Here is a 14463-nt window from a genome sequence, read left to right as displayed (position 1 = left end):
TATTGTTTAAAAGGAAATATATATCGTCAGCCACCATAGGTATCTCACTGCAGGTCCCCTAATAAAAAATAAAATTCCGGAGCTCCAAAAAAGTGATGGAAGTTTGGTAGGTGCTGAATGATGGCTCCTGATACAGGACACCACCGAGCAAGTGCCAGTTTCTGTATGTGGCTTCATTGACGGATGATATTATTCCCTGTACCGCCATATTGTCTCTACATTAAACCAGCAAGTGGGGGGGCAAACATTTTTATTGATATTAAAAACATCCTCATTTCCTGTTCTGACTGAATCCTCTTGGCCGCAATGCTCAGATTGTGCTGGGCTCTGTTGATAGGCCCAGCCCATCAACCAACCTCTTCCCCCCCCCCCCCCCAATAAAAAAAAAACAACTTAGTAGAGTATATGTCCAGGGAATGCACCATAATACTGCCCAGCATCTTCTAGCCTGGGCATATTGCCACTCCCTCCATATATCATTGGAGGAAAACTGGCTGCCACTGACTACTCTCCCCCCAACTGGAAGGGAGAATGACATTGTGGCCTATGAAGTATGGCAACTTATGTCATTACTGGAGCTGATGATCTCGCAGGTGGGACAATGGCTCCATCATTTGGCCAATCACTGCACATGCTGCTACTTAGCGAGTGCAGTAATTAGCACAGTAACGAAGCTATGGTCCCGCCTGTAAAACAATGGGCTGCAGGCCTGCAGTAGAAACACAACTTAGTTGCTGTAATTCTTCCCCATAGGCTGAAGCTTGGGGACACAGCAGCATGAAGCTGAGGGAAAGAATATGCAGGGGGACATTGGAGGACACTGAGGACAGTGTGGCATGGAGCTGGTGGTAGGAGAAGGCTGCAAGGGAACAACAGCAGACATAGGGGGACACCAGGAGGACATGGGTACAGAAATGGGACAATTAAAGTAACAAAGGGGACACAGACACACAAGAGGTGGATCCAGCAGAGGAAGAGGCGGGCACAGTGGGGGAGGCAGGAGGACACAGCACAGGAACTTGTGTGTTTTAGAAATATAAGCCATCCCCTGAAAAAAAAGCTACAGTACACCATTTGAAGCATAAATTAATAGACAATATAAGACACTGTCTTATTTACAAGGAAACATGGTATATAACAGTCAGACAAGGATCATGGGCAGTGATCAGACAGCAGAACTTGTAGCCATTGCTGGGAGGAGCCAGGCAATCAGCTCAGGTAGGAAGTGACACGTGACCTTCAACATTGAGGACCTTTTGTCATTAAAGAGGAACTTCAGCCTAAACAAAACACACTGTCATTAAGTTACATTAGTTATGTTAATTAAAATAGATAGGTAATATAATCTCTTACCCACCCTGTTTTAAAAGAACAGGCAAATGGTTGATTTCATGATGGCAGTCATCTTTTTGGTTGAAAGGAGGTGACAGAGAGCATGAGACACAGTTCCAACTGTCCTGTGTCCTGAGCACCTCTCCCAGTTGCTAGGCAACACGAACAACATAGGAAATCCCATCATGCTCTGCACAGCATCAGGGGAAAAAAGCCTGGGCTTTTTACCTCTGATGGGTGGAGCTTAGCTAAACATGCAGCAAAAAATGAGGCTTTGGTAAGAAAAACAAAGTTCTGATGCTGTGAAACACTTAAAAAAAAACACCAAGCCTTTTCAGTGCTGCTGAGTAGATTTTTAGTCCGGAGGTTCACTTTAAGTATTTGGGGGCTTTGGGTGGTGAGTAGGGAAGGTCAATGAGAAGCAAATAATTCTGAGTTTATGCAAATTCTGCATCTAAATGTCTGCAACTTGAAAATGGAACAATTGAAGCAGTCAAGGTGGAATTTGGTCAATTTTTAAGCTGCAAACAAAATTAGCACAATCCCACATCAACTAGAAATGACTTGCCTCTTACTGACTATCCCTAGCAGTAAGAGGCCCAGTATTTTGCTGCTAATTAGCAGAGATAGCCAATGAGATGCTAATGATTTTGGATGTCATGCAAATTTAATACAAACACTATGCATCATGGGCCAATCAAAATCAACAGGAAGTGCATCTGAATGGCTGAATTCTTAAAGCCATGCAAGTGTGAATAATTTGCAATTCCTTGATCATCCGTACCTCAGACATGTGGAGTCGTCGCTCTGTTGCCTTGGAAGTTATAAATTGCTGGGGGGTGGCACAAAACTGTTACCTTATTTCCCCCAGCTCCATGCCGCTGCGTCGCCATGGGGAAGAAGTACGGCAACTTGTGTCTCTGGGCTCCAGTAATAACACAACTTGCCATACTTTTTCCCCTTACTGTCGCTAGCGCTTACTTTCGGGGTAGGGCTTACATTACAAAATTCTTGATAAGGCTTACATTCAGGGGATGTCTTAATTTCAGGAAGAGGGGGTATTGCAATTCTTTCTAGCAAATCTATTGTCCCTGTCCAGGTGGGAACAGATTTGTTATTTCCATTTAAGCAATACCAGTTGCCTGGCAGTCCTGCTGATCCTCTGCCTCTAATATTTTTAGCCATAACCCCTGAACAAGCATGCAGCAGATCAGGTGTTTCTGACATTGTCAGATCTGTCAAGATTAGCTGCATGCTTGTTTCGGGTGTTATTCGGACACTACTGCAGCCAAATAGAAAAGGAAATAAATATGGCAGCCTCCATATACCGGTACCTCTCACTACAGTTGTCCTTTAACAAAGAGCTATTTTTTACATTATCTGGATGGTGCTGAGTCAACTGTGGACTGCTGACTGGCGTTCCTAAGGATGCATGGGTACAGGGAGCCTTAGCACATCAGTACTGTCTTTTCCTTCTATGGGTGCTTGGACAAAGAATGAAAGAGGAGAAAGACATTGAGGAGTAGACTGCACGGGAGGTAAGCATGACGCGTGTATGTTTATTATGGCTTTTAATATTCAGTTCAGGTTTGCATTAAAAGAGGATCTCCATCCTAAAATAGAAAATCCTGCTGCGCTGTTTTAATTAAAATTTATATTTACCTGCGGTGTCTTGTCCCACAGTTCCCACACCACTCCACTTAGGCACATGGCCCCACCTCTCCTCTCTCCCTGCAGTAAAGGCACATGGCCCCACCTCTCCTCTCTCCCTGCAGTAAAGGCACATGGCCCCACCTCTCCTCTCTCCCTGCAGTAAAGGCACATGGCTTTACCTCTCCTCTCTCCCTGCAGTAAAGGCACATGGCCCCACCTCTCCTCTCTCCCTGCAGTAAAGGCACATGGCCCCAACTCTCCTCTCTCCCTGCAGTAAAGGCACATGGCCCCACCTCTCCTCTCTCCCTGCAGTAAAGGCACATGGCCCCAACTCTCCTCTCCCCCTGCAGTAAAGGCACATGGCCCCACCTCTCCTCTCTCCCTGCAGTAAAGGCACATGGCCCCACCTCTCCTCTCTCCCTGCAGTAAAGGCACATGGCCCCACCTCTCCTCTCTCCCTGCAGTAAAGGCACATGGCCCCACCTCTCCTCTCTCCCTGCAGTAAAGGCACATGGCCCCACCTCTCCTCTCTCCCTGCAGTAAAGGCACATGGCCCCACCTCTCCTCTCTCCCTGCAGTAAAGGCACATGGCCCCACCTCTCCTCTCTCCCTGCAGTAAAGGCAAATGGCCCCACCTCTCCTCTCTCCCTGCAGTAAAGGCACATGGCCCCACCTCTCCTCTCTTCCTGCAGTAAAGGCACATGGCCCCACCTCTCCTCTCTCCCTGCAGTAAAGGCACATGGCCCCACCTCTCCTCTCTCCCTGCAGTAAAGGCACATTGCCCCACCTCTCCTCTCTCCCTGCAGTAAAGGCACATGGCCCCACCTCTCCTCTCTTCCTGCAGTAAAGGCACATGGCCCCACCTCTCCTCTCTCCCTGCAGTAAAGGCACATGGCCCCACCTCTCCTCTCTCCCTGCAGTAAAGGCACATGGCCCCACCTCTCCTCTCTCCCTGCAGTAAAGGCACATGGCCCCACCTCTCCTCTCTCCCTGCAGTAAAGGCACATGGCCCCACCTCTCCTCTCTCCCTGCAGTAAATAGCTTAGCGGTTTTCTCTGGCGAGAGGGGGAGGCGGGGCCAGGTGCCGGAAGTGGAGTGATGCGGGGTCTTTGGGACGGCTTTGTGGGACGTCACTCCACAGCTAAATATAACTTTTTGTTACAACAGTGCAGCAGGATTTTCTATTTTAGGATGGAGATCCTCTTTAAGGACACCTGAAGAGAGAGGTATGCCATATGCATTTCCTTTTAAACCATACCAGTTGCCTGGCACTGTTGATCTTTCACGCATTAGTAGTGTCTGAATTACACACCTGTAACAAGCATTCGGCAAATCCAGTCAAACTTCAGTAAGAGCATATGTTCTGCAAAGTAGAGGCAGGGGGATCAGCAGGACAGCCAGGCAATCTGCATTGTATTAAGAGTAAACAAACATGGCAACCTCCATTACCCTCTAACTTCAGGTGTCCTTTAACCCCTTATGCCATGGCCCTTGCTCCCGGACACAACAGGAGAGTTTTGCATTTCGTGAAACCGAACCCAATCATCCCTAATAATCAATTTCTCTTAAAGGACACCTGAGGTGAAAATAAACTAATAAAATAAATTGTAACTATCCTCCTCCTCCTAAAAATGACTAAGATATTCCACAGTTTTATTATACATTTAAATCTACTTTTTAGTTTTTACAGTTTTATTGTTTTTGCTCAATGACATTAATTTAAGTATGCCAGAACTAAAATCTATGAACTATTGACCCTTTATCTCTTTCCTGCTCTCAGAAGCCATTTTCTGCCAGGAAAGTGTGTTATAGTTGTAATTTCTTATCAGTGAGGGTCACACTGTAGTCTGACCCAGTCCTGACTCAGACAGGAACTTCCACTTACATACCTGATATTTAACTCTTTCAGGCAGAGAAAGAAAAATAAGGAACACCGCATAGTTATTTGTGTGCTTAGCACTGTTCATACACATGTCTATCTCATCATGTCACCTTGGGTATCCTTTAAGGATGAAATGACAGGACACACAGATTTCAAGGTAAGTATTTTATTATCAAAAATTATTACATCTCTTTTGAAAGATCAAATGTTACATCATTGTGTAAAAACTCCACGTGAGTGATGACAAGCGGTAGGCCCCTCCCTGCGGCCTCCCTACACCACCGATGAGGCCCAACTGCAAGTGGAGGCTTTGCGATACAGACCCTGTGATGTTTATACACACATAATATACAGTATAATAAGACCCAAAACAAGGGTGACGTGATTTCCATCCCTAACCAGTCTCACAGTTGTACAATTCTGGGGGTCGAAAAAGAAAAGATAAAAATAAAAATTTAAAGGAAATAAAGTTGATTTTATTTATTCTCTAAAATCATCTTTTCCCACTAGAGAAAGGGAGTCTCTTTGTATTTAATCTGTGGGGACAATACTCTGTAACAGTCGGTGAACGGATTTAAGAAAAAAAACAAAATAACCAAAAAGCACAACTGCTACCGAAGAGATCTGGAGAGAGATAAAAGGAAGAGGGTGGGGCAAGAGAAAGGGGAGGAGTAAAGAATCACAGCATCATCTCTGAAAAACAATGTCAATGTAGCACCGTGAATTATAACGCCCGTTTCCTTATAGCTAGCCTATAATGCTCCAATCTGTATATAAAGTTACATCAATATCAGCCAGTTGTTACAGTAAACGACCGAGAAGAAGAAGAAGAACCATCAGCAAAAACAAACCTGTCTATGATCAGATAGACACCCCTCTGTAAAGTTAATAAAACAAAATGAAGCTTATGTAGAGAGTACTATAGAGTCCTCCTTTTAACAGTTTAACTTATGCTGAAGGGGCTGACAGCAGTCATACAAAGGGAATATAAGCAGCGGGAATACACCTTGATCACTTGCATAATATACTATACATGTTTAAAATGACAAATCTGGAAAAGGTCCATGTTTTCCTAACCATTAAAGCAGATCTGAAGCCCAAATGTAGTCTTGATCTGGAGCCTTTTCACACAGCAGGACTAATGAGAAGTGCTGACAAAATACAAAGGCGCAAAGCTTTATTGTTTCCCTGGGAAAGCGTTTGTCCTATGAACGGTTCCTGGTTTATAGCCTAGGCTGCTGAAGCATTCCGGTAGTGTGAGGAGATCCGCCTTCAGGAAGAGGCCCGCCTCTCTGTTACGTCATCCCTGCGGTTTTGTGCTTCCTGCCACACTCCGTTTCACTAGTAAAGCTGAAGGTGCAGGGTGGGAGGGGCTAATCATAAAAAGACAGGAAGTAGAGGAGTAACTGGTAACTTATTGTAAAAAGCAAAGTTCTGAAAGCGCTCTTTATCAGAGTCTATGTGGTCCAAACGTTACAAATAGTCCTGATCTTCCCTTCATAACATATAATCCTCTCACCAGATGTTGTTGCTGATTATATTATAGATCAGCAATGACAGCATTGGTTGATAGCATTGGTTGATATCTCAATCTTCACCAGGCTTCGAATTCACCAAGACATGGATTACCTCAAAGAGATGTATAGAACAACACATAGCGTAATACTGTCACATATATTGTGATTATCACCGTGCACCAACACCCTATGTGTGCTTCCACCTCTCGTTTATGAGCAACTTATACGCTCACCAGATATTATGCTGACCACGTGGACCAGCCTGTGCGCTTATGATTGATTAGTCCCTCCTGTGGATGCAGATCTGCCCCTGTCATTGTCCTCGTCCGAGTCGGCCGGTGTCCGTGTATATTGTTATATCCAGGCGGAGGGGCGCGAGCAGCTGGCTCAGAAGGAGGATATGGAAGTGTGCCTATGGCAGCGTTCATAGAAGACTACTAAACGCCATTTAAACGCGATTGCTGGTCATCTTGAGGTCAGCCATTATATGCGGTGAGCGCAACCTATTACTATATGCCTAGGAGCACTGGTGGTTTGCTGTTTTTGCACTGAGGTGTAGGAGTGGATCTAAGTTTTGTGTTCTGGATTACGCTATGTTGTTTTATTAATTCGAGTTCACAGCAACCTGGGTACTTCGCAGAGGAGTGAGGTCAATGCGGATACATCCACAGGAGGGACTAATCAATCATAAGCGCACAGGCTGGTCCACGTGGTCAGCATAATATCTGGTGAGCGTATAAGTTGCTCATAAACGAGAGGTGGAAGCACACATAGGGTGTTGGTGCACGGTGATAATCACAATATATGTGACAGTATTACGCTATGTGTTGTTCTATACATCTCTTTGAGGTAATCCATGTCTTGGTGAATTCGAAGCCTGGTGAAGATTGAGATATCAACCAATGCTATCAACCAATGCTGTCATTGCTGATCTATAATATAATCAGCAACAACATCTGGTGAGAGGATTATATGTTATGAAGGGAAGATCAGGACTATTTGTAACGTTTGGACCACATAGACTCTGATAAAGAGCGCTTTCAGAACTTTGCTTTTTACAATCATTTAGGGTGTACATACCCCCCATATCTGAAGCGATCCAGAGCCTTTTTTGACTAGTGTGTTGTATTTGGGGCAGATTTGCCCAGGGAGGAGCGCTCTATCCACTGTGTACATAGATTTAAACTGGTAACTTATTACCTACATAACCAGGCAAGCTGTGCTTAGCATTGCTGATTGCCAGTATAGGCTCCAGACACACACAGCTAAAGATACTGAAGATCTCTTAAGCCCCATCTACACGATACGATTCTTTATACGATTCTATTACGATTCTATTTACGATCCGATTAAATCCAACATGTCCGATCCGGATTCGATTCGATTCAATTCGATTTGCCATTGCAAAAAATGGCAAATCAAATTGAATTGAATCGAATCCCAATCGGACATGTTGGATTTAATCGGATCGTAAATAGAATCGTAATAGAATCGTATAAAGAATCGTATCGTGTAGATGGGGCTTAAAAGCTCTGTACACACGCTAGACCAAGGTTGTCGTAAACCAGGGGTGGCAAACTCAAATACAATGTGGGCCGAAATTGTACACTGGGACCAAGTAGCAATCCAACCTCAATGTCTACTGGCCACCTTCCTCACTTATAAAGTTCTCTGGTGTCTAGTGGTCCTCCCTCCCCTTTACTGTTCGCTGGTGTCTAGAGACCCCCACCCTCCCCGATACAGTTCCCTAGTGATTAGTGTTTCCCCCCTACCTCCCCATATGGCTTCCCTAGTGATCTAGAGCTTCACCTACAATATAGTTTCCCTGGTGGTCTTGAGTGGGCCAAACATAATGCAAAATGAGGAAACCACTTGGGGGGCCAAATTTAATGGCTCTGAGGGCCAAATTTGGCCCACGGGCCGGAGTTTGACATGTATGTCGTAAATGAACGGCTGGCCAAGAAGAGTTAAAAAAAAAAAAATGCTGAGTAGCGCCACATGATGGCATGGCTATAGCGGTAATATTATAGTCCCCCCCCTCCCCCCCCACGCAATTCAGGGAACCATTGATGGTTAGACCCCGTATTACTTTTTCCTCCGAGTTGTTACGACTCAGCAGGCAGCAGAGCGAGCAGTCATTCGGCTCGCCCTGCTCCCAGTTGCCAGGGCAGTCGAACAATACGCCTCATAGGCAGCTTATAGGCTGCTATAAGTCTGACACCAAGTGGAGAGATATGTATCTGCAGGTCCTAGTATCCAATTTGAAAGCACTGCTACCAATAAATACAGAAGCACTGCTATTGAGGATCTACTTTTAAAATCTCCTTGCCTGGCTGTTAATGCGGATGACTGAATTTAAATATTTTTAGTGAATGCAGGGAGTCATAATACTTAACTGGCATGCTTGTTCTGAGCCAGTCACGACCAGTGCCAAAACCACTCCAAAAATGGGTGGCAAGGCATTTTAAATGATCATGTCTAGCAGTGATAAAGTCCTGGATCCTGGCCCCAAGTGCAGATCTGTAAATACAAGCCAATATTGACAGCCTCCATGTTTTGAAGTGCCCAGCGAGAGGCGTGGCTTTCTGCAGTCAGCCAATAAGCGTGGCGATGCAGCCGCTGTGACTAGTGACATGGAACCAGTGATGTCAGCGTGGCAGTAAGGATGGCCCACGTTTTGTGGCTTGTTAGATCACCTACAAAAATGGCCACTCCCATCATGCACCTTGCGTTTCTGTGTCAGGATCACAAGTATCTTGTGTGGAGCACAGCAGCAGGAAGGGCATACAATTCTGCCACAAATAGACTTGCATAAAAGCAAAAGGTGTCAGAAAGTGCCTGTGTAGACTAGAGTGCGAATCCTTGCCTGCCATCAGTGCGGGACCAAAGCCACGCCTCCTCCCAGATCCGACGACTTCAGGGTAACAACGGCCAAATACAGTATGGCTCAGTTTGGGTTGCGGCGGATCCCATTTTTTTGGCCTGTGTTCGCATCTGAGATTATTTCTCAAGATTTAGGCAGGGTTCACACTTAATAAAATTTGCATGTGAATTGAAACACTACAAAAACACATTTGCAGCACATCTAAAGTCAATGGAGAATCACACTTCTGCAAATTCACCAGGTTGCAAGTGTGAAAAACGGCCTAACTATTGTGAAAGGAAGGGGGCAACTTTCCAAATCAGAACTCTGACAACAAATACACGTGGTTTGTTTTAAACGTGGGGGAGGAGTTAGAAGCAGGAGTTGCTCTTGAGTCCTGCTCATTTGTTGTCCTCTGACCCCACATCCCTGGGACAGGAAGAGAATCTTCCCACTGGGGACACAAACAATAAAAGTTCCATCTTTGGACTAAACCATTTCCTCAGGCTAGGCCAGTGTTTCTCAAACCTGTCCTCGTGACTTCTCAGTGCATATTTTGCAGGCAACATTACCTATGCACAGGTGGGGTAATTCGTGTCTCAGCTATATGGACTTCACCTAAGTGAGACACTAATTACCCCACCTGTACATAGATGAGGTTGCCTGCAAAACCTGCACCGTTGGGGAGTCATGAGGACAGGTTTGAGAAACACTGGGTTGGGCTGTTACAGATTCCCACAAAGTAAATGGACGCACAATTTCTCTTGCTCTCAGCAGCCGAAAGCCTATAAACTGGAACCTGTCCCATCACCTTGCAATGTATTGCTGCTCCTCTGATATCTGCATGTGCTGAAGTACTGCCTCTTCTGTATTCCACCTTTACAGGACACTTTTAAAAAGTCCCCACCCAAACGCTGTTGTAATAGTACTAAAGCTGTTCTTCCTTCTTCAAATTCCAAACAAATCAATGACCGAGCTTCTGTGAACCTCTCCATGTGCTGCATACGTCCTGCTCTGCAGAAACCACTCCCCCTAGGGCTGCCTCTATAGGCATATGCCTACGTATCTAGTTCAGAGACCCAGGAAGTGGCATGATGGCTGATGACCCGCCTACTCTGCCCTTTAGAAGTGTGTGCGTGGGCGGATCCCAGACTCTGTAGGCCTAACCATTCTTCTGTCTATACCGTCTGTAAAGGAGGTAATAACTTAAAGCAGAACTCTTGCACAGGCCAGAAAGAAAACACAGAGAAATGCACGTTGTGTGTATTTAGAGTTTAGCCTAATTTCTCTATTTGTGACTGATCGCCAGTCTCTCTCAGCTGTCAGCTGATGCCTCGGCAGAGCAGCTATTTTGTAAACACAGGATGTTAACCCACTGTCTGCTTCCATGAAAGCAGGAAGTAGACACTGCAGATTTATTGCAGGATTTGTATCAGCTGTAACAAATGGTTTTCTTTAAAGGTTATTATTCTGTCACTTAACTTTTAGAGCAGAGAGGAAGTTCTGAGTTCAGGTCCGCTTCAAATACAATTAGGGCAGCCTTTGGGTGTTGGGTGCTTTTTAATAGTGCATGTTACACTAAATGTGAAGTTACACCATAATGGAGTAAAGAAACATTAAACAGAGCACACAAAAAACAGGAAGTCTTCAGCCTGCAGCTATAAAACTTGGGACAGTCAATTTTGACAGTATACAAAAACAAGTGGCAGTTTGGCCATTTGTCAGGAAGTGGTTTTGGCTTTAAAAACCCGCAAAATTGGTGCCCTCCCTGGAAAACCAATAGAAAGGGCCTCTTTGGGGCCAAACCTGATGTAGAGTGTCAGCCCACAAACACACACATCTACAATGAGAGCCAATAGAGGGAAATCCCATAAAGAAGGCCTCACCTTACTTTACCCATAATTCCACCCGTGTGCTCCAAAAACCCCGTAATCAGCAATCCCCACTGACAACATTCAATCCGTCTCAAATCCGGTGCAAACGCTTTGCGCCTCTAACTAAAAATGGCCGACATAAAGCACACACATTCCATGTTTTTTTGGGGATCCCTGCCCAATACATGTGAAACGATAGAACCCAACTTTTAAAGCACCAAAAACAGAACAAAAACCGAACTTTAAATTAAATACCAAAAAGGACACGTTTTTCTTTTTTTCCATACAAAAATAGAGAGGTTATTCGGGTAGCCATTACTATACAGCATAGTACAATGCAGCAGTTACCTGGAACATGAAAACCTGCTTTAGACTATGTACAGTTGTTACAAGAGGAAGCGTATATACACAGCCACCTGCCAATCACAGTAACCGGTTCTCTGCATGCTACAAGCTCCGACACATCCGAAAGGAGGATCTCATGCCTCAAAGATTTCCTTAAAGTGTACCGGAGATGGGCTATTTAAAAGGTGTTATACTTACCTGGAGCTTCCTCCATCCACATGATCACAGATGCGTCCCTCGCCATCCTCCTGAGTGCCTCTGTTCGCCTGGTATCGGTCCCGGTAATCTGCTTCAGTCGCGCCAGTCGAGCTCTTCTGCGCATGCGTGGAGGGGCCGCACATGCGCAGGGGAGCTGACAGGCGCGACTGAGCCTGATTAACGGGACCAATTCCAACTGAACGAAGGTACTAGGAAGGACAGTGAGGGACGCATCGGCGCTCAGGAGGAAGCATGGGGTAAGTATAAATTCTTTAGAATAGCCCATCTCAGGATTACTTTTAAAAAAAGCGGAGCAAGATTACCTATGGAAGCAGATAAAGTATTAGCATTTAATCACAAGATCAGAGGTATTTTAAAGCAGTCTGAGAAGCAGTGTTAAGATATCCTGTAGGACTGTGTATTTAATTCCAAAAAAGAAATCCCTGAAATTTAGTATCTGAGGCCTGTACCAGCCAACAGTATTGAAACAGATCTGCTCCTCCCCTTTCAGGCCACTGTTGGTAGACAGAAGACTTGCTCGTTGTAATTCTGAATAAGTAGCCCGGCTAGTCTAACAACGGCAACTGCTATTGGTCCTTGGGAGCCATGTGGACTGTACAGGCCTAACATACTGCCTCTGCCAGTATATGTCGTGACTCTACAGAGCTTGCTACAGTGACTTGGCTACATTAAAAACATGGAAGCCAGGGCTAGTTCCAGCCTAGAGAGATCCCGCTACAGTATCTGTTGTAGGTCCAACCCTAACAAAACCTTGGAGCAGACGAAAAAAAACAAAACGGCAAATCATCTACAAAGCACAATTAACATGATTCTTACAGTCTAAGCTTTGAATTCACCTCCTCAAAAAATAAAAATAAAGAGGGTAAATAGAACCCAATTTACAGTTCTGTTTCCGAGAACCTCTTCAACGTTACTGACAGATGTCGCCATAGCAACTGGCAGTGGTGGTGGCCGATATGGAGGAAAGATCTGCGTGCTTAAGGAATGATTGGCTGATAACCAGTATGATCCTTGTCCCCTCTCCCCGCCAGCCCCACCCAAAAAAAAAAAAAAAAAAATAACCTGTTATATCCCGATGCCACAAATATAGGTGCTTCTTTAAACCCCTTTTCTCCCTGCCCTTTTATATTCAGCTTTCATATTAACCATTTAATTCTTAATCATATAAAAGTTGTCCTTACTGCACAAGTGACTACAGGAGAATTCTGGTGATAAAGAGAAAAACCGAGCAACTGCTTGATATTAAAAGGTCTACACAACTTTATCGAGGCGTTTGCTTTTCTGGCAACGTAAGAGTACAGAGTGGGAGCTGATGCTACCAGCAAGTTTTAGCCTCCGCCTTTATTTCAGTCCCAAACTCCCGCGCAAGCCGGCTCCTCGTGGGCGGGTCTGTGCCACCCCTCTGGATCCACCCCCACCTCGGGGCAGACGGTAGGAATGGCTGATAGGATAGTGCTATGCTGTTCTCCACTCTTGAAGCAGTCCTATGAAAGGCCAGTCTGCGTTTTGACTCCTGAGCCTTGTATCTGCTGCAGTCGGTATTGGTGAACACTAGACGTGCGCTGGGGATAGTGCTGTGGGCTGGTCACAGCAGATATCCTGGAGCCAGACATGGTTATAGTTCGAGAGTCTGATCTGGACACCTGTGGAGTGGAGGAGTTGCCAGAAGTCCCAGTGCTGGTTTGTGAGTCTGAGGGTATAGAGTCTGTCCTAAGCAATTGGGCTGGACTTGCCTCACGACTGGGAACTCTGTGGAGGAAGCTCTTCCTTGGCTGACATGTGCCGGCGCCGCTACTGTAAAGCTGCTGGCTGTTGTAATACCCGGAGCTCCCAGAACACTGGGAACTGGGAGAGTCCGTGGAAGCAATGTGGGAAGGACTTGAATAGGAAGTGGAAATGACCGAGGACTCGCCGGGTCCCGTCCTCTGCAGTGTCCTAAAGCTGTACCCACTCGACTGAGCCACGGGGCTGCGGAACGGCGAGGAACTCTGAGACAGCAGGTTGATGGTATCCGGCTGAGGACTGTCACACTGCAGGAACTGGAAGACAGAATGGGTGGTGATGATGATTGGTTTCTACAACATTCAGCTGCAACATACAAGTACTAAAAACTTAGATTTGCAGAATTGTAATAAACCGGATAGGTACATTTTTTAAAAGGAAACCCGAGGTGAGAGACAAATGGAGGCTGGCATATTTATTCCCTCTTAAACGATACCAGTTTTCTGGCTATCCTGTTGATCCTCTGCCTTTAATAGGTTTAGCCATAGACCCTGAACAAGCATGCAGATCAGGTGTTCCTGACAAGATTAGCTGCATGCTTGTTTCAGGTGTGTGATTCAGCCAGAAAGATCAGCAGGGCTGCCAGGCAACTGGTATAATATAAATATGGCAGCCTCCATACACTTTTCACCTCAGGTTCCTTTTATGCATATAACATCTTGCTTTACTGCTACTGAAAACAAGTCCCTGACTGATAGAGAGGGAACATTTAAAGAAGGACTGTACTGAGAATAATGCATAATATTGCTCTTTTTTTTTACATTATAGATTATTCTGTTTTTTTCACATTTTAACATTTTATCACAGGCGGCAACATTTTTAAATAGAAACCGTAACCAAGAACTGAACTTCATCCCAATCAGCAGCTGACACCCCCTTTCCCATGAGAAATCTTTTCCTTTTCTCAAATGGATCATCAGGGCTCTGTATGGCTGATATTGTGGTGAAACCCCTCCCACAGTGTGATGTCCGCGCCTCACAGCTCTGAGGTACTGA

The 14463-nt window shown here is 45.3% G+C and overlaps 1 protein-coding gene across 1 annotated transcript in view; it reads right to left on the bottom strand.

Annotated features, from left to right (window-relative positions):
- Window positions 1–12921: 12921 nt before the first annotated feature.
- The window catches only part of SETD5 (SET domain containing 5), a 205005-nt gene continuing 203463 nt past the window's right edge, over window positions 12922–14463 (bottom strand). The window contains exon 25 of the mRNA XM_068264802.1: window positions 12922–13724. Coding sequence (XP_068120903.1) covers window positions 13170–13724 — 555 coding nt within the window. The 3' untranslated portion in view covers window positions 12922–13169. The remainder of the gene's footprint in view (window positions 13725–14463) is intronic.

The sequence above is a fragment of the Hyperolius riggenbachi genome, unplaced genomic scaffold (assembly GCF_040937935.1).
Source record: "Hyperolius riggenbachi isolate aHypRig1 unplaced genomic scaffold, aHypRig1.pri scaffold_164, whole genome shotgun sequence".
NCBI classification, from domain to species: Eukaryota; Metazoa; Chordata; class Amphibia; order Anura; family Hyperoliidae; genus Hyperolius; species Hyperolius riggenbachi.
This window is presented reverse-complemented; position numbering and strand designations above follow the sequence as displayed.